Source organism: Bos javanicus, chromosome 23 (genome assembly GCF_032452875.1).
Source record: "Bos javanicus breed banteng chromosome 23, ARS-OSU_banteng_1.0, whole genome shotgun sequence".
NCBI lineage: Eukaryota > Metazoa > Chordata > Mammalia > Artiodactyla > Bovidae > Bos > Bos javanicus.
Genome location: NC_083890.1, coordinates 32,294,383 through 32,319,468, shown reverse-complemented (window position 1 = coordinate 32,319,468; position 25,086 = coordinate 32,294,383). Strand labels below are relative to the sequence as shown.

At 38.5% G+C, this 25,086-nt stretch overlaps 1 protein-coding gene across 4 annotated transcripts in view; it reads right to left on the bottom strand.

The window, feature by feature from the left end:
• The window catches only part of SLC17A2 (solute carrier family 17 member 2), a 36,064-nt gene extending 11,049 nt beyond the window's left edge, over positions 1-25,015 (bottom strand). The window contains exons 1-12 of one of the 4 annotated variants that reach the window (XM_061399292.1): positions 24,773-25,006; positions 17,917-18,027; positions 16,439-16,653; positions 14,202-14,435; positions 14,031-14,118; positions 11,970-12,056; positions 10,650-10,768; positions 10,367-10,528; positions 9,740-9,872; positions 9,510-9,657; positions 8,080-8,170; positions 3,838-6,870 (exon numbers count right to left, since the gene is read on the bottom strand). In XM_061399292.1, the coding sequence (XP_061255276.1) occupies positions 6,736-6,870; positions 8,080-8,170; positions 9,510-9,657; positions 9,740-9,872; positions 10,367-10,528; positions 10,650-10,768; positions 11,970-12,056; positions 14,031-14,118; positions 14,202-14,435; positions 16,439-16,653; positions 17,917-17,944 (1,440 nt within the window). In that variant the 5' untranslated portion in view covers positions 17,945-18,027; positions 24,773-25,006 and the 3' untranslated portion in view covers positions 3,838-6,735. Of the gene's footprint in view, positions 1-3,837; positions 6,871-8,044; positions 8,171-9,509; positions 9,658-9,739; positions 9,873-10,366; positions 10,529-10,649; positions 10,769-11,969; positions 12,057-14,030; positions 14,119-14,201; positions 14,436-16,438; positions 16,654-17,916; positions 18,028-24,772 lie in introns of those variants that run through there. The other 3 variants (XM_061399294.1, XM_061399295.1, XM_061399293.1) reach the window with 3 other exon arrangements.
• Between the last annotated feature and the right edge of the window lie 71 nt (positions 25,016-25,086).

Sequence of the window (25,086 nt, the reverse complement as noted above, 5' to 3'; positions counted from 1 at the left end):
AGCCACAGCAATGAGAAACCTGCACACCACAGCTAGAGAGTAACTCCTGCTCCCTGCAACTAGAGAAAAGCCTGTGCAGCAGTGAAGACCCAGCACAGCCAAATAAATAGAATCAGTGAGGTCTTCCTTAGCCACCCCGTCCTTCTTCCAATCATTCAAATTCTTCTACATTACATTCCCTTAGTTCTCATCCTAATTGTAGTATGTGATTGACTTAGAATCTACTTTCTCCCTTTCCCTCCCCTCTGTAGGACTTTAACCAAATGTCAACTTTTCAATGAGTCCTTCTTCCCTGTTTAATTTTTCTCCTTAGCATTGATTGCTTCCACACAATATGTAGTTTACTTATTGTTTTCCTCTATATCACATGGACAGGAACTGTATCTGTCCCTGCCACTACTTTAGCTCAAGAAGGCTGCATGGCCTAAAATATTAAACATCTTATAAGATAAAATATTTTCTTTTATTTACAAAGCAAGTCATTTCTATTTTTGATGAGAAGTTTTAGATGTCAAGTTTAAAATATTCAGCAGAGTACCTGAAGTTTTTAAAATTTTTTATGTGATACACAATCAAAACAGTTTGAAAACCACTTCTCTATACAAATTGTCTATTTTTAAGCAGTATCCAAAAAAAAAAAAAAAAGGCGGGGGGCTTCCCTGGTCACTCAGATGGTAAAGAGTCCACTTACAATTCAGGATACCTGGGCTGATCCCTGAGTTGGGAAGTTCCCCTAGAGGAGGGCATGGCAACCCACTCTAGTATTCTTGGCTGGAGAATCCCATGGACAGAGGAGCCTGATGGGCTACAGTCCATGGGGTCACAAAGAGCTGGACATGACTGAGCGACTAAGCACATACCAGATAAAATAAAATGAGGAATGACTTCAATTAGAATAAATATTTCATGACATGATTTGATTTTAATAAAAAAGTAACCATCTAAGTTTTTTTGTTGGAGGATTTTATCAAATACATCTTGAAACTTGGCACTCCAGGAAAATAGTCCAGCTTCATTTGAAAGAACTAGTTATCTAACCTGCCTTGCTTCAGTTCTGAACTCAGAACATTCCAACTCTGACCAATCTTCTCCTATAATAAGAGCTACACACAGCAGACAAGAAAAGGCAGGAGAACCAAAAGCCAGATGAATATTAATCATTAACAGGTAATCCCCAAACCAATATTTGGAAACTCTTTGTTTATACTCTAAGTATCGCTCCACAAAAAAAGGTGTGGATACTATTTTTTTTTTTTTAATAGAAAGAGGGATAGTGTGAACATAGGCATATTTTCCGGAGAAGGTGATGGCACCCCACTCCAGTACTCTTGCCTGGAAAATCCCATGGACGGAAGAGCCTGGTAGGCTGCAGTCCATGGGGTCTCGAAGAGTCAGACATGACTGAGCGACTTCACTTTCACTTTTCACTTTCATGCATTGGAGCAGGAAATGGCAACCCACTCCAGTGTTCTTGCCTGGAGAATCCCAGGGACGGTGGAGCCTGGTGGGCTGCCGACTATGGGGTCGCACAGAGTCGGACACGACTGAAGCGATTTAGCAGCAGCAGCAGCAGCAGCAGGCATGTTTTCAGGAAATTTTAGGAAATAAATTGGAACTTAGGGAGCTTGATGAAGCTCCCTAAGGAAATGTGTTCATGTGCTTTTGGCACTGAGAATTCCATGGAGAAAACAAAGTAAAAGATCCAAGGATAAAAGTCAGCAGAAATTAGAAGACAGATATAAGGTTCTAGCATATTGATAAATAGATGAAGGATTTTCAATAAACAGAGAAGAATCACTAATTAAAACAAAATTGAAGGAAACTCTAAGACCACTAGATGAAAAGCAAATCATTGATATTGTTCAAGGCAACATCAATTGAAAGTGATTAACATCTTGGAACATCTTGGTCAAAGTATGGAATTTAGGTTAAAGATAGAATCTTATACCACTGAGTCTAAATATACCTCTCCTACAAAAGTTAGCTGGCTGATCAGACTTCATTATTATATTAGATACAAGAAAAGACTTAAAGGAAGTCAATACTGGTTAAGTTAATATTTTAATGTATTGAGGTTCCATAATGATAGTATTCCTATGAAAAAAGAAATTATTCACTATTATGGGACTCAGGAATATTCAAGTACTGTTTTAAAATATCTCCACTGAAATATATTCAGAAGAAGTGGATGCAGGGAGTGAGTTCATGAAAAAAAAAATGTTAGTGGCTAGGGCTAGGCTAACGTAAGTAAGAGGTGCCCATGGTACAAAATTAAGGAGATACTCTCATATGCCAATTCTGTTCTTGCACAAAATGAGCCTGAGAAACAGGCTCCTGGCACCTGGCTTGCCTCACCCTAGTGACCCTTGAATTAAGTTCAGATAACAGTGACAATTATGATATTCAACAGAAGGCAATTCTCATATGCAAAGTACTTAACGCGACACTAGTACATTAACTGCAACAAGTTACAGCAAAATTTCAGAGAACGGCAATGAAGCCAAGGCGCTGTACTTAGGTGAGACGTTCAGATAATCTCAGTTGACCAGTGAGTAGCACTGAGACATTATTCACCTTTTACTCCATAGGTTATTAACTTGAGAAATAAAGCATTAAGATAACAATAAATCTGGAGGCACAACACAGCAAAATGTAACCTTCCCACACAAGAGGACTTTAAGTCTTCCTCTCTGCCTTAAATTGTTTCATTTCAATAAAAATAGTCAAAACAAAATTTATAAGTAAAACAAAGGGAAACAGGAAGCAAGAATGACAAAAGATAAGGCTAACATATTAAAAAATAAGAGACAAACTCTCTTTGAAATAAATAAATCACTAAGTGGTCTAAAGAAGAAGCAGAAAGAAAGCACACAGGCATCATGTCAGAGGTACAAAAGAAGCTCAAACCTCAGCTATAGAAAAACATGAATATATTATAAAAAGATAATTGATAACACACTGGAATATTTTGCAAATAAAATTATGTATAAAATGGATGATCTTCTAACATATCTTAAGTTGTCAAAACAGATGGAAGAAAATATAGAGCCCTTTAACAGGCCCATAACACGAAGGAAATAAAGGCTCTTATCAAAGAACTCTTCTCAAAGTAGCTTTGGTGGTGGTTTAGTCACTGTTATGCCTGACTCTTGTAACCCCATGGACTGTAGCCTGCCAGGCTCCTCTATCCATGGGATTTAAGCCTATATAATTATAAACCAATGCTTTCAAGCCTTCAGATAATAACAATAATAAAATTTCCATTCTAGTTAATTTTTTCAGAGTATTGGGGAATAAGGAAAGTTCTCCTTTCTTGTTTTGAAATCAGCATAAGCCCCATATCCAGACATGACACTCATGCATCCAGAGTCAATGTCATATACCAGTAAAGCAGTAGAAGTCCTGAAGAAACCATCAGTGAATCAAATTCTGTGGTCTTATCAAAAGAATACTCAAGAAACAGTTTGCTCAACATTAAGAACTGTATTAAGGTACAATATTTAATAATCAAAGAGAAGCAGATCATCTCATTCAATAGATATCAATATGATTTTTGAGAAAAGCAAATTAATTTACATTAAATGTTAGAAATGAATATTAGAAAAGAATCATTAATGTTAGAAACAACTCTTTGGGATGGGGGAGATGGATTAGTGATGCTTCCTATCAACCACAATGCATCTATTCTGAAGACCTTAGGAAATGTGGAGGGTAACTGTTTCAGACCATCAAATGGAAAAAGATAACTGAAGTGTCTCTGACACACAGATGTTACTTTTCAGCAATAATCAAAGCAAGTGCTCAGAAAGCCTAGAAATGCTGAGCAATTGTTCTTACCTTTACCTCCGAAGACAACCGATGCTTTCAGGGATAGGGTTTCTTGGGAAGCCTGAGCTCGCTCATTTTGCTGTTCAAGAACTTAGACTTTAATCCAGAATCTGACAACAGAGACTGCCCTGCTGCCTCCTGCTCTGATGCTGGTGGATTGGGCAAAGAGGGAGGAAGCAGAGGATCAGGGAGAATGGGAAAGTAGAGACCAGGGCTCCTTCCCAGGTGTCTGTTTGTCAGACCTAAGCTGAAGAGAGAAGAGAAACTTTGAAGTGGGTGAAACATGGAGTTTAAGTAAATGTTTTATTTTTTATACACATAAAAATGTACAAATCATAAATGTACACTTTTCACAAAGTAAAAACACCCAGGTGACTAGCACCCAAGTAATGGATTATTACCAGTACCTCAGGAGCCTCTGTTACCAGTACTTCCCTCTCTTACCCAAGGGGAATCCTTACCTTGATTTTTAATAATTAGTTTTGTCTGTTTTTAAAAACAAAACTCTATTTAAACTTTGTTTTAGATTCTTATTACTCCCTACTGAGTACTCCTCCCTTTTTACTGACTTATTATCATATACTGGGTTATAGCTGATTAACAAGGTTGTGATAGTCTCAGGTGAACAGCAAAGGGACTCAGCCATACATATATGTGTATTCATTCCCCCCCAAACTCTATTTAAACTCCCAAAAGAAGGTAACTTTTGTCTTGTTTCACTTAAAATGTGTTTATGAGATGTGTCCATGGTGTTGCATATTGTGGTCTATTTATTCTCATTGCTGTAAGAATAGACCATAATTTTAAAATCATCTTTCTCTTGACAATTAAGTTGTTTGCTGTTGGGCTATTATAAATAGTGCTCCTATGAACATTGTTGTACATCTTTTTCCAAATATCTGTGTACATTTCTAAGTGAAATGTCTAAATCATTGGAATGTCTAAATTTAGCTTTAGGAGATATCACCAAGAAACTTTCCCCGATTTCTTTTATACTCACAGTCATAGGGTGTGAGAGTTCCAGTTGCTTCACATCTTGCCAGTGTTTGCTGTTTTCCATTTTCTTTTATTTTTCCCTTTCTGTTAAGCATGTAGTGGTATCTTACTGTGGTTTTGATGTTCATTTCTCAAAAGTCTAAGGAAGTTGAGGGCCAATTTATACATATAGACCACTTGAATTTTTCTTTTATGAAGTCCTTGTTCAAAACATTTGCCTATTGGGTAGACTAGATTTTTTCTCTTTTTTTCCTGTGTTCAATTTTCCCATCCATTTTACTACTCCTCTCTTTTATTCTTCTTTTGGTTTACTACAAATTCTCCTTCCTCTCTAAACTGTAAATACCCAGAAGACAGTCAGAATGTTCTCATCTCAGCATCACCCTCAGAGCCTGGCAATCAGATTCCTTTAAAGCACTAGCTCAAAAACATCCATTGATTTGTATTAGGAGATTCTCATTGTCTTCTAAATTAGCCCAAGGTTCTAGTTCCTGTGGTTCTACTTGGCTTCTAAACATGCTAAGAATTTCTCCTCTATGATGGCCATAGCAAAACCGACATCAGCTCGTTGTGTAGAGACAGGCTAGAGGGTGTGTTTTAAATACTAGGAGTCAGAATTAATTCCTCTTGGGGTCGATGATGACTATCTGAGACTCTTGAGAAAATAAGGAAACTCTAAAAAAGGTCAAATGATCTTTTTTAATCTTGAAAAGAATTTCTCTGGTGTGTGATATTGTTCTATGATTTCTTACATCTTATGTCTTTAGGTTTCTTCTCTTCCATTTAAACCTTCCTTTCATTTGAAAATGTCTTTGTTGCCTTCCTCCAATTTTCACTCTATGGTCCAAACTATCTCGTTATGTTCTCTAAAAGTTACCACGTTGCCTCCCTTCACATTCATTCTTTTTACATTATAGGTTTTCCAATTCTATCTGCTCTCTCCTATGATCTTTAGCTAATCTAATTTAATCTCCTTGTCATTTCCTGGTTGTTAATCTCCTGGAAATAGTTAGATAAGTAAATATCTATTTTGCATGATGGAAATAATCCTAGTGTAAATAATTTTAAAATGACCTATTTAATTTTAGCATGTGAATTTTAATATAATGTAACCACATAAATAAGCATCCATATTTCTCAATGTATAAAAACAATAAAAATGTTAATTCTGTGGATTACAGCCTTAAAATTATATTCTGTGCTGAGCTATATAACATACGACTATGGATATAGTTGGAAAAGGCAATGGCACCCCACTCCAGTACTCTTGCCTGGAAAACCCCATGGACGGAGGAGCCTGGTGGGCTGTAGTCCATGGGGTTGCTAAGAGTCAGACATGACTGAGCGACTTCACTTTCACTTTTCACTTTCATGCATTGGAGCAGGAAATGGCAACCCACTCCAGTGTTCTTGCCTGGAGAATCCCAGGGACGGTGGAGCCTGGTGGGCTGCCGTCTATGGGGTCGCACAGAGTCAGACACGACTGAAGCAACTTAGCAGTAGCAGCAGCATGGATATAGTAGATATTTTCTGCACCTATAATAACCCCCATGAAGGTACTCATCAGTGATTATTTTCTCACAGATTTTTATTTTTCTAGTTCTTTCCAAAAAGGAAAATTCAAAGGCAACAAGATTGATGTTTCAGGTTTTCCCAGCAGTTGTAAACCCTGGGTGTGTGTTACAAATACTGGGAAGTAAAAACTAGTGATATCTGGGCTCTACCCCAGACCAATTCATTCAGAATCTCTGGAGTAGATCCCATTCACCTGGATGTTTTAGAGACTCCCCAGGGAAATTGAACATGCAACCAAAATTGAGAACTGCTAAGTCTGTGGCCAAGAATAACAATAAGTAAAAAAATGTTGAAAAGTTAATGCAAAGTACTACATTTAAGTTTGCAACTATATCCTCAGAGACGGGTGAGAGTCCTTTCTTTGGCCCAGTGCTGGATTTCTGCTTGTCCAAATGTGAGGTAAAAAACCAGGCCAAACATGTTGACAGCAGCAGCTAGGAAAAATACATTCCTCCAACCAGACACAGAATCCTGGAGGCAAAAAACAAAAAACAAAAAACAAAAAACACCACCAAAAATCAGAATTATCAGCCTCAGAGTTGTTTCTCCATCAGTTCTAGAAAGCCTCCATTTTGTATATTGCAACACTGATCATAAGAATCTAGGGAATGATATGCAATAACCACTTAACACCTTGAATTCTCAAAGGAAGTTTGGTGAAACTGTTGGAAACAAGAGGATGCTAAAAAGCACACTGGGTTCTGACTTGGAATAATTTTTCTTCAAGCCCCCCCAAATCAACCTATACTAATATTTTTCTAGAAATCTGGATCTAGAGTCTTGAAAATATTGTATTACTCATTTAAATTATGTCTAAAATAACAGCTTGGAGATCGTCACTCTTCTGTTTTTGGCTGTTGACATCAACTGCAATAACCCCCTGAATGGACACCTCAATATGATGTGAGTCATATTTGGTCTGACTGTATGAGTCTCCTCTTGAAACCCTTGTAAGTCATAGTTTATTTCTGACATTATAGTCACAGTGGATTCCTAGCAATTCGGTAAAAAAGTAACCTGAAAATAGGTCACCTAGAGATGTATTAAAACGATTTTTTTGTTTTTGTTTTTTGGTAAGTTGACTCATGCCTATCCTGCCATCCCAGCCTGGTTCTGCCTTTCCATCTTCCCTACCAGCCCACACTTGGTACTGAGCAAGCCTCATGGGCCATCCTCCCTGCTTTGTCTCACAGCCATTTGTTTAACCCATGATTTAAACTCTCTTTAAGTTGGTCTTGGGACCCTTTGTGTTTCCGTTTCATAATTTTTTTAGAAATTGGGATTAACATGAACAGACTTTTCGTAACTTTCCCCTTTTGCTCCTGTGACTTCATCTATTATCCTTGACATGTATCATTCATTCTAGTCATAAGAGCTGTTTCATTCTTTTTTTCCTCTAGGAAGTCACATGTGTTATTTTCTCTGCCCGAACTGCTCATTTTTATCAATCTAACAGCTATTCATTTTTTTTAGAAATTCAGCTTATACTTCTCTTTCCCTGGGAAATCTGACTTACCAGTGTCTGACTTAGAGTCCCCTACAAACAGAACAATTGTGCTGATATTGATGTTGATTTTCCCCATCAGATCACATAGTCCTTGAGAACAGGGGCCCAGTTGTGAATCCCCAGTGCCTAAAACGATACCTGCCACTTGCAGATGTTCAATAAACTGGCCCAACCTGACTGATAAGGAATCCAGTGGCAGTGGAAGAGATGATTCCTGCAATGAGCCCAAATCCCCTTGAGATTCCCATGAGGAAACTTGCATATCTGTGGAGAGATGATTTTATAGATGATTTTATATAGAAAGCTGCCTACATCTTTTCAGTAACTCAACACTAATGCCGTTCAGCTCTAATAGCAAAGTCATTTAGACTACTGCAAATTTTTTGTTCACTTCAACACAGCTCAGGCAATATCAGTTTGCAAATCCTGAAGTCACTTATCTATCAACTCAACATCTGACTCTTTGGGACCCCATGGACTGTAGCCCACCCGGCTCCTCTGTCCATGGGATTTCCCAGGCAAGAATACTACAGTGGGTTGTCATTTCCTACTCCAGGGGATCTTCCCAACCCAGCGATTGAACCCGAGTCTCCTGTGTCTCCTGCATTGGCATGCGAATTCTTCACCACTGCACCATCTGGGAAGCCACAGCACCAGCTCAACAGCTAGGAAGCAGTTCTGTCTCCTGGAAGCCCAGGTTCCCACCCCAGTATCTTAGTATAGCAGGCAGTTAGAGCAGGGGACAAGACAACAGACTCTGGAGAGATGGCTTGGGTCCAAATCCTGACTGCCTTTGCATGACCTCAGGCATGTCACTTAACTTTCTTGTGCCTCTATCATCTATCTCTTATAAAGTGAAGATACCAATAAGGCATGTAATTGTGCAGATCAGATGTGTTGATGTATGAGAGTGAAAGTGAAAGTCACTCAGTCGTGTCAGAGTCTTCATAACCCCATGGACTACACAGTCCATGGAATTCTCCAGGCCAGAATACTGGAGTGGGTAGCCTTTCCCTTCTCCAGGGTATCTTCGCAACCTAGGGATCGAACACAAGTCTCCCACATTTTGGATGGATTCTTTACCAGCTGAGCCACAAGGGAAATCCAAGAATACTAGAGTGAGTAGCCTATCCCTTCTCCAGCAGATCTTCCCCCAATCCAGGAATTGAACAGGGGTCTCCTGCACTGCAGGCAGATTCTTTACCAACTGAGCTATCAGAGGGGGTTGATGTGTGAGAAGTCCTTTAAATAGGGTTTGGCTCATGGCAAGCATATATATATATATATATATATATAGTAGCTAATATCATCAGCACTATGGAAGCTTTTCCAAAACACATACGCATGGGTCCTTTCCTAGAACACACAGTCCAGTCTCAAGTGGGGAATCTAGGGAAGTTTTTCACCTAAATGTTATCAGCCAAGATTGGGCACCATTGCTCTAAAAATGCCTTAAGTCATGGCCACATACTGACATATCTGGCTATTTGTTAGTACTCTGCCATCAATTTGTGCATGTCAAAAACAAGAAGGAGTTACAAAAAGACTGAGTCTAAACCTCCAGAAAGGCCTGGGGAAGGGGACAAACAGGTAATGATCTTACCGGGGGGCAACATCTAAGGTGTTGATGATGAATCCAGAGTCACACAGGTTACTGGTCCCAGGAATAAGTATCAGCAAAATAATGGTTGTTGTGTAACTGGAAGCCACAAAAGGGAGGGCCACAGCACATAGTGATGGAAGGAGGAGCCCTGGGCAATGGGGACACACTGTCAGGAACCTCTGACCATGTGTGGAAAAGGGATTTGTTAAGTGAGTTTTGCCTAGACTTACCTAAGGATGAAAAGAGTTTTCGGACAGTGATTAATCTAAGAAGATTCCTGGACAGGAGGAAATCTGCCAACTGACCTCCAAGAATTGTACAACTCGCAGCAGCAATAAAAGGCAGGGAGGACAGAACCCCACTCTGAAGGAGGGAAATGTATAGAGTGAGTAGTTATAAGGGTACATATGGCACCAGATTTTATTAGTGACACAGACCAACCATTAGCCCACCCTCCTGATACTCTGAGTTGTTTTAAAGAAATTGGCATCATTTTCTATAAGAAGAACACTGTCTCAGGTAAGACGGCCAGCACTTGCATTATACTGGTCTCCAGAGAGAGCACAATTCATTTCTAAAGGAAACTGAAGCATCAGCTAGCATGGCAACGTTTCATAGTGGTTAAAAACACAGATACTGCAGTAGCTCAATCACTGAGTAATTGTGTAATCCAGGGAAGTCTTCTCCCTCTATGTGTCCTCATTTATACACCTATGCAATGGGAATCATTACAAAACCTCTCAATCATTGTGAGGGTTAAAAGAGTGATTATATGCAAAGCCAAAATGTAGTAGGCGGCAGAGAACTATTTCTCCTCTTAGCATTAATGTTCATAAAAGTACAGGAAGCATACTCACGTCTCTGACGTTGACATGGAGCACAGAACTGATATACGTTGGTAGGTATGTTATGATTATGGTGCATAACCAGAAATGGCTGAAAAACCCCGTGAAAATGGCCCAAAGTGGTAGGCATCTGACCATAGACTTTATGGGGACAGATCGTCTAGGAGAACTGGACTGAAAGGAAACATCTTATCAACATGGGTATTAGGACAGGTCAGAGGGTGCCTCTCCTGAGAGCCCCACACCCTACCCTGGAGGTAGGTGTGTGGTCCACAAGTGAAGGGTTGCACGGTACCTGTTGAGCTAGTGAAGACACGATGTGTTCCTTTTCCCTGATGCTTATGCATGGGTGATGCAAGGGGTCATCGTAAATCACTGTGAACCACAGGAGACAGCAGACACAGCCAATGCTACCTGGGAAGCCAGGACCCAGTTAGTTTTCAGGTAGATTTGTGAGCTGGGGGAAGAGAGTTTCCTCTGAAGCAGCATATCTCCCCCCAAAACACACTTGTTAATTCATGGTTATTTCACCATAAGGACCTAAATTTTACCATTTTCCATTTCAACCTATCTACAAATCTCCTTTTGACTAAATGTAGAATGCCATTTCACAATGTCAGAGCCCTCTGGAGAAAGCAGGAGCATGACATACCTTTGCATAGCTGATTAATTACTCTTCAGACTCCAATGGATGCATAAAATTGGTGTGGCAAGGAAAAATTTCCAACACATTTGCAAAAGATAGTGTTATCATATTCAAATGATATATCCATTATGGATTTTCAGAAAAATATTTCTTAACAGTACCTGATTAACATGTGTGGACCAAAATTGACTTGGGAGTAGCATCATTAATGAGAAAGTCATACTAGCTAGAACCATATTGAATGATACCAATTAGTTAAAACAAAAAGATAGAAACTTGTCTCATTTCTGAGATTTGTCACTTGAAAAGATTCTATTTTAAAGACTCTGTGGATTAATGTTCTTTAAATTCCCTCTAATTACTGGATTTATCCATTATTTTATTTGTAAAGCTACAGGTTAGGCATTGTGATAGTACCAAAGTGATGAAAAAATTATGGAATAGATTTCTTGCCTCAATCATCTCACAGGCTAGTGGAGAGGAAAAAGGGGACATAAATAATTACATGCCAACACAGCCTAGAAAAGAAATTATCAGTAACCATCACAGAGGACAGAAAGGCTTAATCTGATGGGATAAGATTTGGAAATCCCCATATGGAAGGGGACATTTAATTCGAACTTTGCAAGAGAATAGGTAGAGAATATTCTCTATTCTGGTAGAGAATAGGTTAAGGGTACCTTGGCAGAAATAATTATAGGAAAATATGAAGACAAATTGAAAATGTGCTTTACCAGCTTTGACATCTTAACCACATGCAGCAATTAAATGTGGCATTTTAGATGTGGTGGCAGAGATTCTAAGAAGCCTGAGGTGAGCATGTAAGGTTGCACTCTTGATTTCTCAGAAGTCAGCACCATAAAGATGCATTTTCTCTCAAATGGGAAGAATATGGGTCATGGGTGATGTAAGCATGAGAACAAATGCCTGGGAAATGGAAATGTTAGGATTTAAGAGAAAGTGACTCACCAAAAATGTAGAAGATAAAAGGCCAGCCCAAGGCCTGGGAGATTAGTCCCCCCACACAGAGAATGATGAAGGACCCAAATGCTGCCCCTGAAGAGAAGAGGAATTAAAAAAAAAAAAAAAAAACTGAGGAAAATAGCAATGGTTGAATGACTTCCCTAGATGTTATCCCAACACTGAGGTGGCAAATTTAGAATTACTGGGTAATGAGAGACTTTATTCCAGCTCACAGATCTCCCCCAGTAAAGTCATGGAAAATAATTAGAATTAATAAATTATAGTGATATGCCACCTGACGCTTCAATGGCTCCTTTAACACCAACAGACCAAATCCAAATCCCATTTGTCATAGAAACTCTCTGTAAACATAGCCCACAATATTTCTTTATAATTAGAGTTACATTCTGGCAGGGGCAATATGAGATTGGCAACAGAAAAGGAAAGTCTTACAAAAACTAATAAGATGAAGTCCTTAACCTTAAGGAGATTTCAGCCCAGTGAATATGAACAAAATTCACTATTAAAGTATAATACACTGTAGACCTTTGAGACTGAACATATTTTTCAGAGACTCACAATAAGAAATGTATTTTGCATGGCAACACAGCATATACACAAATACAAACACACACACTTCAAACAGAAGTTTCATGAATCAATACCAGGCCTTAACGTGTGAAATTCACTTCAAAATTTTCTACTTTATTCTATTCATTTTTATTTTAAAACACTTGTTTTGACCTACTGCATTGATTTTATAACCCCTTCAATGGGTCCCAATATGAAATTTTGGGGAAAAATGTGAAATATAAATATGATAGTAAAACTATAATTTTCTATGAAAGTATACAGAGAAATGAGACAGGAGAAAATTAAAATTGATGATAAAATCAACAAATTGTTTACACACCCTAAGGTGTGTAGGGTGGATGGAATTTTTGTAGAAAAAGAGAGACTTTAAGTGCACTTAGCATGTAGTGTGACCTGAGCCTTGCTTACAGAGGAATATTAAGTGGGAAGGCAGGAGGAGACCATACGGTAAAGCATCTTTCAGTTCAGTTCAGTCGCTCAGTCGTGTTCGACTCTGCGACTCCATGAACCACAGCACTTTATATCCGTGTTATAACATTTTTATCTGTAAGATGGAGGAATACATTGAGACTCCCAGGCAAATTAGCAAAAATGCCCCACCTATGATTTAAGGAGATAACTTGGCTTGATGGAAAGGGAGGTTTGAAGGAAGCAAAGAGGAGAAAGACCAACTGGGAATATTCACAGTTAGAAGAGATGATAACTACACTGGAAGGAGCCAGAATACAGGAGGGTTGTTTTGTAGTAAAAATCTGCAGGATGCAGCCACTCATTGGACCAGGGCTGAGAGGCTTTATGAGCCTCAGTTCTGTTCTTCAAGTATAAGAAAAAAAGAGCAAGGATGAAGTTAGTCCTTAGTATGATTACACACTCAGAAGGGCACTGCAGTGTGGTGACCCAGAGTGTGCACTCTGGGACCAAACTGCCAGGGCTTAAACCTCACTTCTACCACCTGCTGGCTATTTGCCTCTGGGCAATTTAATTTATCTTTGCATACTTTAATTCCCTCCTGTGTAAAATGAGAGTTTAAAATAGTCATCACAGGGTTGTTGTGACTATTAGCTTAGAAGAGTAAAGAGCTCAGAAAACTGCACTCTTTAAACTTTACTTTCAAGCCTGATTTCTCTCTTTACCACTGATAGTCTTAATTCTCATTTTATATCTTTGCTAACATGGTGTTTATACAGTTTACTTGATTTTTTCCACTTACGCAAACTCTTAAAGTTCTAAACTTTTCCCTACAATGCTTTTCTGACTGCCCTCACAACGCTCACAATGGTCTTTTCTGTCTGAAGTCTTAGTGACTTTACAGCACAGGTATATTTATCTTATTTGTTGTGTGACTGTCTTACATTGTTGAATTTTTTTTTAAAGCACTTTCCTCCCTGTCCCCCAAACCAACCTAGGCATAGAAAGAAAGATGTGGTAGGGTGAAGCAGATTAGAAAGTTGTGATCCATACATTCATCCTTACCTGATCCTGCAATGCTGGTGAGCTTGCTTCGTTCAAGTGGGGGAGCCCATTTTGCCCAAATTGTAAATTGACCTGTCCATGCCATACCCTGCAATGACAATTAGTAAGACTCGATCTCCAGTAGAATTTAGGAACCTGCATCCCACACAGAATGAGAAAGTAACTGGTTACCTGAGCCATGCCCTGGACTGTCCGAATCACAATAACCAGAATCACTCCAAAGTCAGCAGTCAGTGGTGTAAAGAGGGTGAGAAGGGAGGAGATCAGCAAACCAGCACCAAGCATCTGTTTTGCTCCAAATATCCCTGCTAAATAGCCGCTTGGGATCAGAGTTAGTATTATCCCGTAGTTGATGGAGCTAAAGATGATACCCTGAGTTTCTGGACTCCATTCATATACAGAGACCTGGGGTCGGGCGGGATGGGGGGAAGGAGGAAGGAAAATTCTTTACTAAGAATTTATTTTATAAAAAAATCTAATTTATAGCCAGAGCTGCTTGTGCTCAGTTGTGTCTGACTCTTTGTAACTCCATGGACTGTAGCCTGCCAGTCTCCTTTGTCCATGGGATTTCTCGGGCAAGAGTACTGGAGCAGGTGCCATTTTCTACTCCAGGGGATCTTCCTGACCCAGGGATCAAATCTATGTCTCCTGTGCCTTCTGCATTGGCAGGCAGATTCTTTACCACTATGCCACCTGGATTCTGGCCCTCCTATATAATATTAATTTTGGTTTTTCTCCATTTTTTACTAAACTTAAATATTCCAACTTTTCCAAACAACCCATTATATTCCTAAGTTGATTCTCTTAGATGGAGACAAAATAGAGTAAATGAAGAGGAAAAGTGATAAAGAAATGATTATATAGGTAGTTGATAGGAAGATGTAAATGAAATATAGTGAAAGATCTCCTTTTAACTATTTTGATTCTAGTAAATAATTTGGGTGACATGCTGATTCTCATTTCAAAAAATTTCAAAATACATCTTTACTGAATGCTTATCGAAATCAGCCCCTAAAATAAAATTTAAGAATCATGGTCTATCCTAGCAGAACTGACTTCCTAAAACACATATTACACATTAATAAGACCCCATTTCTCTTCTGATATAACCCAATAAATAATTTTTGGTAGCCACTAGATACATGGCACCATGGTATAAATTGAAGAGCCCCAAAACATAAAATACAAAATATAAAATAACTATAAATAAAGCAAGATACATGATTCATGTCCGAATTCAAGCGTGAGGATCAACAGCAGTAAAATAGGGACTTTGAGAAGAGGGAAGAACAATTTGGGAAGGCCCCAGGAAGGAAGAAGTACTTGAACCATTCTTTGTAGAATGACTATGATTTGTATAAAGAGAAATAGGAAAACTCATCATCACTGAAGAAATACAGCAAAAGTGGACTTGTAGCATTTGAAATGATACACAATGATTAGAAACTAACCGGGACTCTGACTTGCTCAAAGCAAAGACTGTTCCTGAGCCACTGACAGCAGATATGAGTGTGCTGAGAAGCGGGCCAGGTTCTGGAGAAGTGCAGCATTTCAAGAGAAGAGTTGGCAACTTGAAGGTATCCTGGATTCTTACGCACAGGAGTGTGAATGTGTAGAACGAATAATGGAAGAAAGATTCGAGGCAGAGAGGTCATTATAAATAAACTGGCTCCAAGGTAACAAAATCATAAAATTAGAGGATGATTTTACTGTACATTTAGAAATGTACAGTAAATGATAGTTTAAAGGGAAACATTTAAATGGGGTATAATGATTATTCTCATAGAAATATAAGAGGAACAGGTGATATTTTATTTAACTCACTGGCTAATGAGGAATTGGTAGGATGATACAACTGGTCCAAAGAAGAATTCAAGGAACCACATACTTATAAGCAGGAAGTAATGCTGAAATAGATGTTAAATATATGGCAAAACTGACTTATTCGACTGAAGGGGAAGTGGAGGAGAGTATCAATTGATTTTCCACAAGACAAAATTCATTTTCAGAGCTATGGGCAAGAATCATTTTATTACTGTTAATATATAGAACTTAGAGTTGTAAAATGGCTCAAGGATAATAAAAGGTACAGAGAACTGCTAAAAATCAGGCAGAAAGATGTACTGAGACAGTGCATAGTTTTTCATTGAAGATATCCAGTAATCTGTTCCTTTCTAGAAGCATCCACAACTTTTTCCAATAGTCACACCCCCAACCTTGTAATCATAATAATCTCAGTGAAAGACTAATCACAGAGGTAAGCAATATCTCAGAGAAAAATAATTCCAGATGTTTTTAGTTTGTTATTGATAATTCATATTCTGTACACCACAGAATCAAGATCCAAGTCCTCTTTTCAAACTGGGTTTTCCCTCTCAACAAAGAGCCTTGTTCTCTATTATACTTACTTCTGCTGTATTAAATTCCTTGATGGATCTGTTGGAGTGATTGAAGGTGAATGCAAGAGGTCTTTCTGTGGAGGTATTGAATAAACCAGGCTGCTGAGTTCTATTCACCATGGCAATGATTGCAATGCTCAGACTCACACGCTGGGTTATCATAGTGAAGTTTGAGAAGTGCATGATGAGAGCCAGTCCATAGCGTAACGAACAGAATTCAGGACCTAGAGAATAACACAAATATCTGCAGTGAGTGCCTTTTTCCACTTTTCCCACTGCTAAATCTGAGAAAACTTCAGATGATATTATGCAGTCTCACCATTTTTTCTCACTCAAATAACCATGGCTATAACCCTCCTTTGGCATGATCTTTAGTTTATTTCAAGGTAATAAATCAGAGGTCTTACAGTCAAGAAGATCCTTTTTCAGAGGATTCTTACAATCAAGTAAGGCCTTTTTCAGAGGTGTGGGTAGCACATGAAGATATAGGACAAACTAAATGAAGATATTTATGTCACAGTGTTTCAAAATAAAGTGAATGGGGAAGATAAGGAAGAGTCAGTCACAGAACCTGAGTCTCCCAGCCTCAAGTCTGGGGTCTCATCCATTTCGCATATTCATTTACCATAAAGTTTGAAAGTTTATACATAGAGAGATGCTTTGAATTAAGCAAATCATATACCCAAGGGTTCTCTTTTAAAATACCTGAGAGATAGTGCATAAATGAGCACATCCACTAACTCCTCAGTGTAATTTTCACTTGGAAATATTTTTGATGTATGTCACTAAACTCTGCCTTCACATATACTCAGCTTTAAAAAAGCTAATATGGGGAACCATTTTTACTGTTTGTAGGTGATATGCTACCAGACAAGTTGTCCTATTAGAAGAGCAACACAGTTTTAAAGTCTCCACGTAGTGGAACAATGGGCCAATATTGAAAGGGTTTCCATGTGAATGAAAGATTAAAATTTTTCTCTGCATACTTGGGCAACTGGGACTAAAGAGAAATAGAAAGAGAACTTGTGAAGAAACACATAAAATATACTGGAAGAAAGCATTTTTAATGGCCAAATAGGCTCAGGGATAGGATGGGTTGCCTGCAAAAGAATTATTTCCCTATTAATGGAAGTTTCCACACTCAGAGGAAATAACTCCTGGGCAAGTATGTTATAGCAGGAATTCATACATGGGTGAGTGGGTTTGTTTAAAATGACCTTTCCAGGATTCATTTCATTCCTTATGTCCAAGGATTTATTGATCATTTGACCTAATTTCTCATAGATAACTCAGCGCTCCCTAAGGAAAAAGCAGTAAGTAACAGGATGAGAGGCTGGAGCTGGTCCAATATTACACTGAGACAGTCTTCACAGTGAGGAGGCTTGATGGAAAAAGGAGGAGAAAGGAGAGCAAGGTTGTATAAAGAGCACTGGAAATAAGCTTCTACTCTTCCATAAGTAGGCTGAGAATGAGAGATGTGGCTTTACTTTTCCTGGTGGAAGGCTTCTCATCCATTTGGCTCCTCTGGGAAATGGTACCACACTTTGTGGTGGAGATTCCCTCTGCCCTGAATCTCTTTCACCACGACAGGCTTTTATCTATGGGGAAGAACAACAATCCAAAACAAGACACACAAACAATTTTTTCATGTTAATGCTGTCTTTTCCCAGCATCAATGAAAATTGTGATCCAACACAGCTGTATGATTTACATTTTGCAGTACACTTCCTTATTGTCATGCTTACAGAGGACTTGATTTTTATAAGAAAATCTGACTGTGAGTTCCAGCTAAATGATTTAGAACTAGTCATTTAAATTATCTAACTAGCCATTTCCTGTCCAATAAAAATAAGTCTGATTTCTGAGTGGTGCTGCAAGAATTGAATGAGAAAATTGCAAACCACAGAGAACCATGCAAAGGTAAGAAGTATTATGGCTTGAGGCAGGTCAGAAGACATGAAAGCAAATTTAAGCTAAGAGCTGGAGGAGGAAAGTTCCAACTGACCATGTTTCTGTTCTTTCTGTAAAAACAGAACAACATTCATTCAATGGTGTCTTCTTTGAACATGAAGAATGACATTGTGTAACAGATATACATTACTGTAATATGTAACACCTTAAAATGCTTATTCTTGTCTTTGGTAACATAGTTGGGACACTTTGCTGGGCTGAAAAGTTCTTCAAATCACCTGTAAAATCATATTGAATGAGGGCTTTCTACTACAATTACAAATAAATTCAGCTATTTGAGAGTCAAAGAGAATTCATGACTTCAAATTGGACACATTTAATTTGATATTTATACACTGATCTTCAGGGGATTCATACATTTATTTCTTTTCCATACAATCCTTATTCTAGGAACTTTATCAGTTTTGCAGCCTTTCCTAAACTGAAGCATCCATGACCTCACAAACACATGTATCATACTTACATTGCATCATTCAAAGCTTTGCATTCTTTGTGAACATTCATAATCTATGCCCATAGGATGAAAAATGATAATAAAACAGACAGATGAATAATTTTGTCCAAAAACATTATTTGTAGTATTAGTTATTACAGCATAATATTGGAGACAAATTAACCTAACTGTAAGAGTTTAACGAATCAACTTTAATAGATTCTTGCCCTGGACTTTACTTAAAAATATCTTTGAACATATTGCATAACATTAAGGAAATGCCTGTACTCTAGTGTACAAAGCAGGCACTATGCCTATGTTGATACATGCACACCCAAAGAAAGAGAAACAGATTTACACACGTGACAGCAATGGCCTTTTCAGGGTTACAGAACACACCATGGTCACGTTATGATTTTCCATATTTACCAAGTGGTTTTTCAAACAGTTCAGTTCAGTTCAGTTGTGTCTGACTCTTTGAGACCCCATGGACTTCAGCACACCAGGCCTCCCTGTCCATCACCAACTCCTGGAGCTTGCTCAAACTCATGTCCATTGAGTTGGTGAGGCCATTCAACCATCTCATCCTCTGTTGTCCCCTTCTCCTCCTGCCTTCAATCTTTCCCAGCATTAGGGTCTTTTCCAAGGAGTCAGTTCTTTGAATCAGGTGGCCAAAGTATTGGAGTTTCAGCCTCAGCATCAGTCCTTCCAATGAATATTCAGGACTGATTTTCTTTAGAATGAACTTGTTGGATCTCCTTGCAGTCCAAGGGACTCTCAAGGGTCTTCCCAACATAACAGTTCAAAAGCAGCAATTCTTCAGCACTTAGCTTTCTCTATAGTGCAACTCTCACATCCATACATGACTACTAGAAAAACCATAGCTCTGACTAGCTGGACATTTGTTGGCCAAGTAATGTCTCTGCTTTTTGATATGCTGTCTAGGTTGGTCATAGCCTTTCTTTCAAGGAGCAAGCATCTTTTAATTTCATGGCTGCAGTCACCATCTGCAGTGATTTTGAGCCACAAAAAATAAAGTCTGTCACTGTTTTCACTGTTTCCCCATCTATTTGCCATGAAGTGATGAGATGAAGTGATGCCATGATCTTATTTTTTTGAATGTTGAGTTTAAAGCCAGCTTTTTCACTCTCCTCTTTCACTTTCATCAAGAGGCTCTTTAATTCCTCTTTGTTTTCTGCCGTAAGGATGGTGTCATCTGCATATCTGAGGTTACTGATATTTCTTCTGGCAATCTTAATTCCAGCTTGCGCTTCACCCAGCCCGGCATTTCGCACGATGTACTCTGCATAAAAGTTAAATAAACAGGGTGACAGTATACAGCCTTGACGTACTCCTTTCCCAATTCGGAACCAGTCCATTGCGGCATATCTGGTTCTAACTGTTGCTTCCTGACCTGCATACAGATTTCTCAGGAGGCAGGTAAAGTGGTGTGGTATTCCCATCTCTTTAAGAATGTTCCAGTTTATTGTGATCCACATAGTCAAGGACTTTGGTGTAGTCAATAAAGCAGAAGTAAATGTTTTAATGGAACTCTCTTGCTTTTTCAATGATCCAATGGATGTTGGCAATTTGATCTCTGGTTCCTCTGCCTTTTCTAAAACCAGCTTGAACATCTGGAAGTTCACAGTTCACGTATTGTTGAAGCCTGGCTTGGAGAATTTTGAGCATTACTTTACTAGCGTGTGAGATAAGTACAATTGTGCGGTAGTTTGAGGATTCTTTGGCATTGCCTTTCTCTGGGATTGGAATGAAAACTGACCTTTTCCAGTCCTGTGGCCACTGCTGAGTTTTCCAAATTTGCTGGCATATTGAGTGCAGCACTTTCACAACATCATCTTTTAGGACTTGAAAGAGCTCAACTGGGCTTCCATCACCTCCACTAGCTTTGTTTGTAGTGATGCTTCCTAAGGCTACTTGACTTCGCATTCCAGGATGTCTGGCTCTAGGTGAGTGATCACACAATTATGGTTATCTGGATCATGAAGATCTTTTTTGTATAGTTCTTCTGTGTATTCTTGTCACCTCTTCTTAATATCTTCTGCTCTGTTAGGCCTGTACTGTTTCTGTCCTTTATTGTGCCCATCTTTGCATGAAATATTCCCTTGGTATCTCTAATTTTCTTGTAGAGTCTCTAGCCTTTCCAATTCTATTGTTTTCCTCTATTTCTTTGAATTGATCACTGAGGAAGGCTTTCTTATCTCTCCTTGCTCTTCTTTGGAAATCTACATTCAGATGGGTATATTTTTCCTTTTCTTCTTTGCCTTTTGCTTCTCTCCTTTTCACAGCTATTTGTAAGGCCTCCTCAGACAACCATTTTGCCTTTTTGAATTTCTTTTTCTTGGAGATGGTCTTGATCATTGCCTCCTGTACAATGTCACGAACTTCTGTCCATAGTTTTTCAGGCACTCTATCACATTTAATTCCTTGAATCTATTTGTCTTTTCCACTGTATAATTATAAGGGATTTGATTATAAACAATTAGTAGTTACTTATTTTACCCTCTGAAAAAGCTAAGGTGTCTTTGAAAGAACAATGATGAGGTTTCATACAGCATAGTCAAGATAGTTTTCTGCTTGCTAAATGTCTCTAAAGTTCTGAGAACAGGATCACTCCATTTAAGTTTTAAAATTTTCTTTTTCTATTATAAGAGACAAAATAGATGGCCAGTTGCTAACAAGAGAACATCGGCACCAGGAAATATGTTGGCTTTTGCTCTGTTTTGGAAGGCTTTCCAATCCAGTTCTACTAACATCTGGATGACATCAAAAATTCAGTTAAGGACTCAACACTCAGATCCCAACTGAAGAAACTGGAGTGGCCACCTGATTGACCTGGAGTTTGGACTATTTTCTATTTGATCTCTCTTGTTATGTAAGAGTCCAAGACTTGGCTGAAGGCAACTTTTTAACTGTATGTGCAGCTACAAATATTATACTCAAAGTTTTCTCATCAACCACTCCAACCAGTCTTACAAACATAGAACTCTAGAGCTAAAAGAGATTCAAATAGTCTCTAACCCAAATGTTTATTTATTTTTAATAAGAAGACTGATGTATAGAAAGTTTGAAAAATTGCTTCAAGTCACAGAGTTTACTGAGCCAGTACCAGGTTTCCTGATGCCCAGACTGCTGCTTTTTTATGCCTGCTAATACAACTTCTCTTTATGTTCACATTTTAAGCACAAGTTTAAAACGCAATAGGGTAGTTTCATTGTAAGGTATTCTAGACAGAAATTTATATAATTTTAAGTTGTTTTAAAAATTGAAATATAGTTGATTTACAATATTATAATAGTTTCATGTGTATAACATAGGGATTCAGTACTTTTGCAGATAATCCTCCATTCTAGGTTATTACAAGATAATGGCTGTAATTCCCTGTGCTCTACAGTATATCCTTCTTGCTTGTCTATGATTTTAAATTAAGTTTTAATCATTTATTCCAGAAGGAAATTTGCTGATGGAAATACTTTCAGGTTGAGCTTCGAATATTTAAAGAAATAAAGAAGACTCCTCTTTCTTGTTTTTTTGGTTAGTAAAATTACAACACAAACCTATGACTTCAGTTGTCCTTCCCTTCCATCTGCTGCCCTCCCTACCTTAGCTTTCATGGTTTCAAATGCTATTCTAAATTTTGCCTCAACAGTTAACTTCTGTTGTTAATTTCCCTGCTTCCTAGGATGAGACAAATACAGAAATCAGGCAGACATCCCAAACCATTCTAAACGAGGATCCTTCTGTGACATAGTAATGGAATCTATTTTTCTAAAATAACCACAGAAGCATATAAAAGTATGGAATCTGTGAACTGGCATAACCGATATCACTGAAAGACAGTGGAATGATTTTTTAGCCTAATCATAAACATTGTCAAGGGTGTTTCTACTTACGAGTGACATTTCTAAGAAATAGTGACTCCTACTGTTAAAAGTTGCAAATAGACATAGAAAAATTGAATTAAGTTAAAGGAAAATTCTATACTTTAAAAATAACTTCATAACACAAAACAGAGTTGTATCTGGTATAAAATTAATAATATAGACAGATGATTTAGGCATCAGCAAAAGGTAAGATTTTTTTCTTCTTTTATTAGTAGTCTAGAACTCACTATTTTGTTATCATTTTGTTTCTATTGCCATTAGATTTCCCTTAATATTGAACCTGTCTTGCATCATCTCTATTAGCCGAGTCCCCTAGTTTACTCAGAGTAAATGTTACATGTGGTTGAAAGAGCAGGAACCTGCAGTTCAAAGGGTATCCAAGGACCAAGTTTTTCTCTGTCATTTAGTCTTGAGTAAACCAGAGCAGATTTTATAAGGTCCCAGAATTTTCACTGTTTCATAGGAAAAATGGGGATAATGTCACTTCATTGAACTGTTGAGAATGAAAACAGAAGAATGAGACATGCCTTCTCAATGTAAAATATTATACACTGCAAAATGTTATTAACAACAGGAATAATAGCAGTCACAAGACTGGCACTTGTGCCCTCTCAGATTAATAAATACAGGTTTATAGTAAATGAAATATCCTTCTACAAAAATGTTTTTGATTGAGTGCTAAATTGGTCTTAAATGCTTCCTTTGAGAACTGGGTTCTTCTGGACTAGAATCTAGAAGGTGGAGGAGGAAGGGATATACCTTGCTACAAACATCAGAGAACATGCAAACAAGCAATTTCTCCCATATTAGTAAAACTGAGACCTCTTTTTATCACTTGTTTACCTTTCTGAAAGGTTGGCAGTTTGGGAATAAAACTATCTATTTCAGTAGATCCTTTACATCATGCTGTTAATTCATATGTGTGTAATCATGAATAAAAAAAGTGTACCAAGCACTAATAGTGGGTAATCTTAGAAGGCAGGGTTATATCAAAATTAAGGTGCAACTGGGGCCCTGCCCACAGGGAACTCAGCTCCACTTGTAAAATATGACACAGGAGTGCCTGAGCACCTTTCCTCCAAGCAATGACCACAGGCTATGCCTGTATGAGTCCATCTATGCCATGGAATTGGGAATTTTCCTGGGCAGGTTGGGAGAGGGCACTTCTGTGGGTCTTTGCCCCTGGCTTCCCATCATAGGTACCAACTGATAGGTACCAACCACAATCTCTCTGGACACCTTTCCTCAGTTGCACAATGAGGGCCACAAACCAGGTGATCTCCACAAGTATACAAGTTTTTTTGCCTCAACCTTATTCACAACTTTGTTCATATTCTCCTGTTTCTGAGAGACAATTTCAACTATATACAGAAATCTGAAAAGGCTAATGAATCACAGTTGCTGCTGCCTCTAAGTCGCTTCAGTCATGTCCGACTCTATGCGACCCCATAGACGGCAGCCCACCAGGCTCTCCCATCCCTGGGATTCTCCAGGCAAGAATACTGGAGTGGGTTGCCATTTCCTTCTCCAGTGCATGAAAGTGAAAAGTGAAAATGAAGTTGCTAAGTTGTTTCGACTCCTAGCAACCCCATGGACTGCCGCCTACCAGGCTTCTCCGTCCATGGGATTTTCCAGGCAAGAGTACTGGAGTGGGTTGCCATTGTCTTCTCCATGAGTCATAGTCCCCAACCCCATACCTTGTTAGTTCTGATCCAGTATTTTATTCTGCAGCCAAAGCCTGTCTGACTCATCAAGGTGTTGCAGGAAATACTCACGAATCCTTGGAGAAGTGACCATTGTCCACAGAGTCCATTGGCACTGGTGGCCTCTCAAGTCTTGCTCTAGGGTCTTGATTGAATCAATTGCATTTTTTAAGAAAGTCTCTTCTTCGTTTTGAAACCAGGAACCATTCCCAGAGGGAGATCCTTATGCTGCTGACAATGTTTTTCCTCTGACTTCCCCTCAAACTGTTCCCTCCCTTTAACAGATCTCTGATTAGTAATTATCTTCCAACCCAAAAAGAAGAAATGCACTTACCTTCACCATTAAACCAGTATTGTAAGCCCTAGACTATAAGGCTACCTTTAAGAAAGAAGGCATTTTCATCCCTTCTTCCTTTTCAAATAATTCCACAGTTTCACAAGGATAAATAATGTGTCACATGGCAGGCAGACTGAATCAGGTTTAGCCGTACATTGTCAGAGCAGAGAGCCTGAGGTTGGCTTTGCCGCTTAATTTTTAACTTCATTTTCAAGTTCTCACTGATAAAATGAATATCTCAAAAGATGACACCATGTTTTTCTGCTTTGAACTCTTCAGACAGCCGACAAAGTCAACAAGCCTTTTTTCCT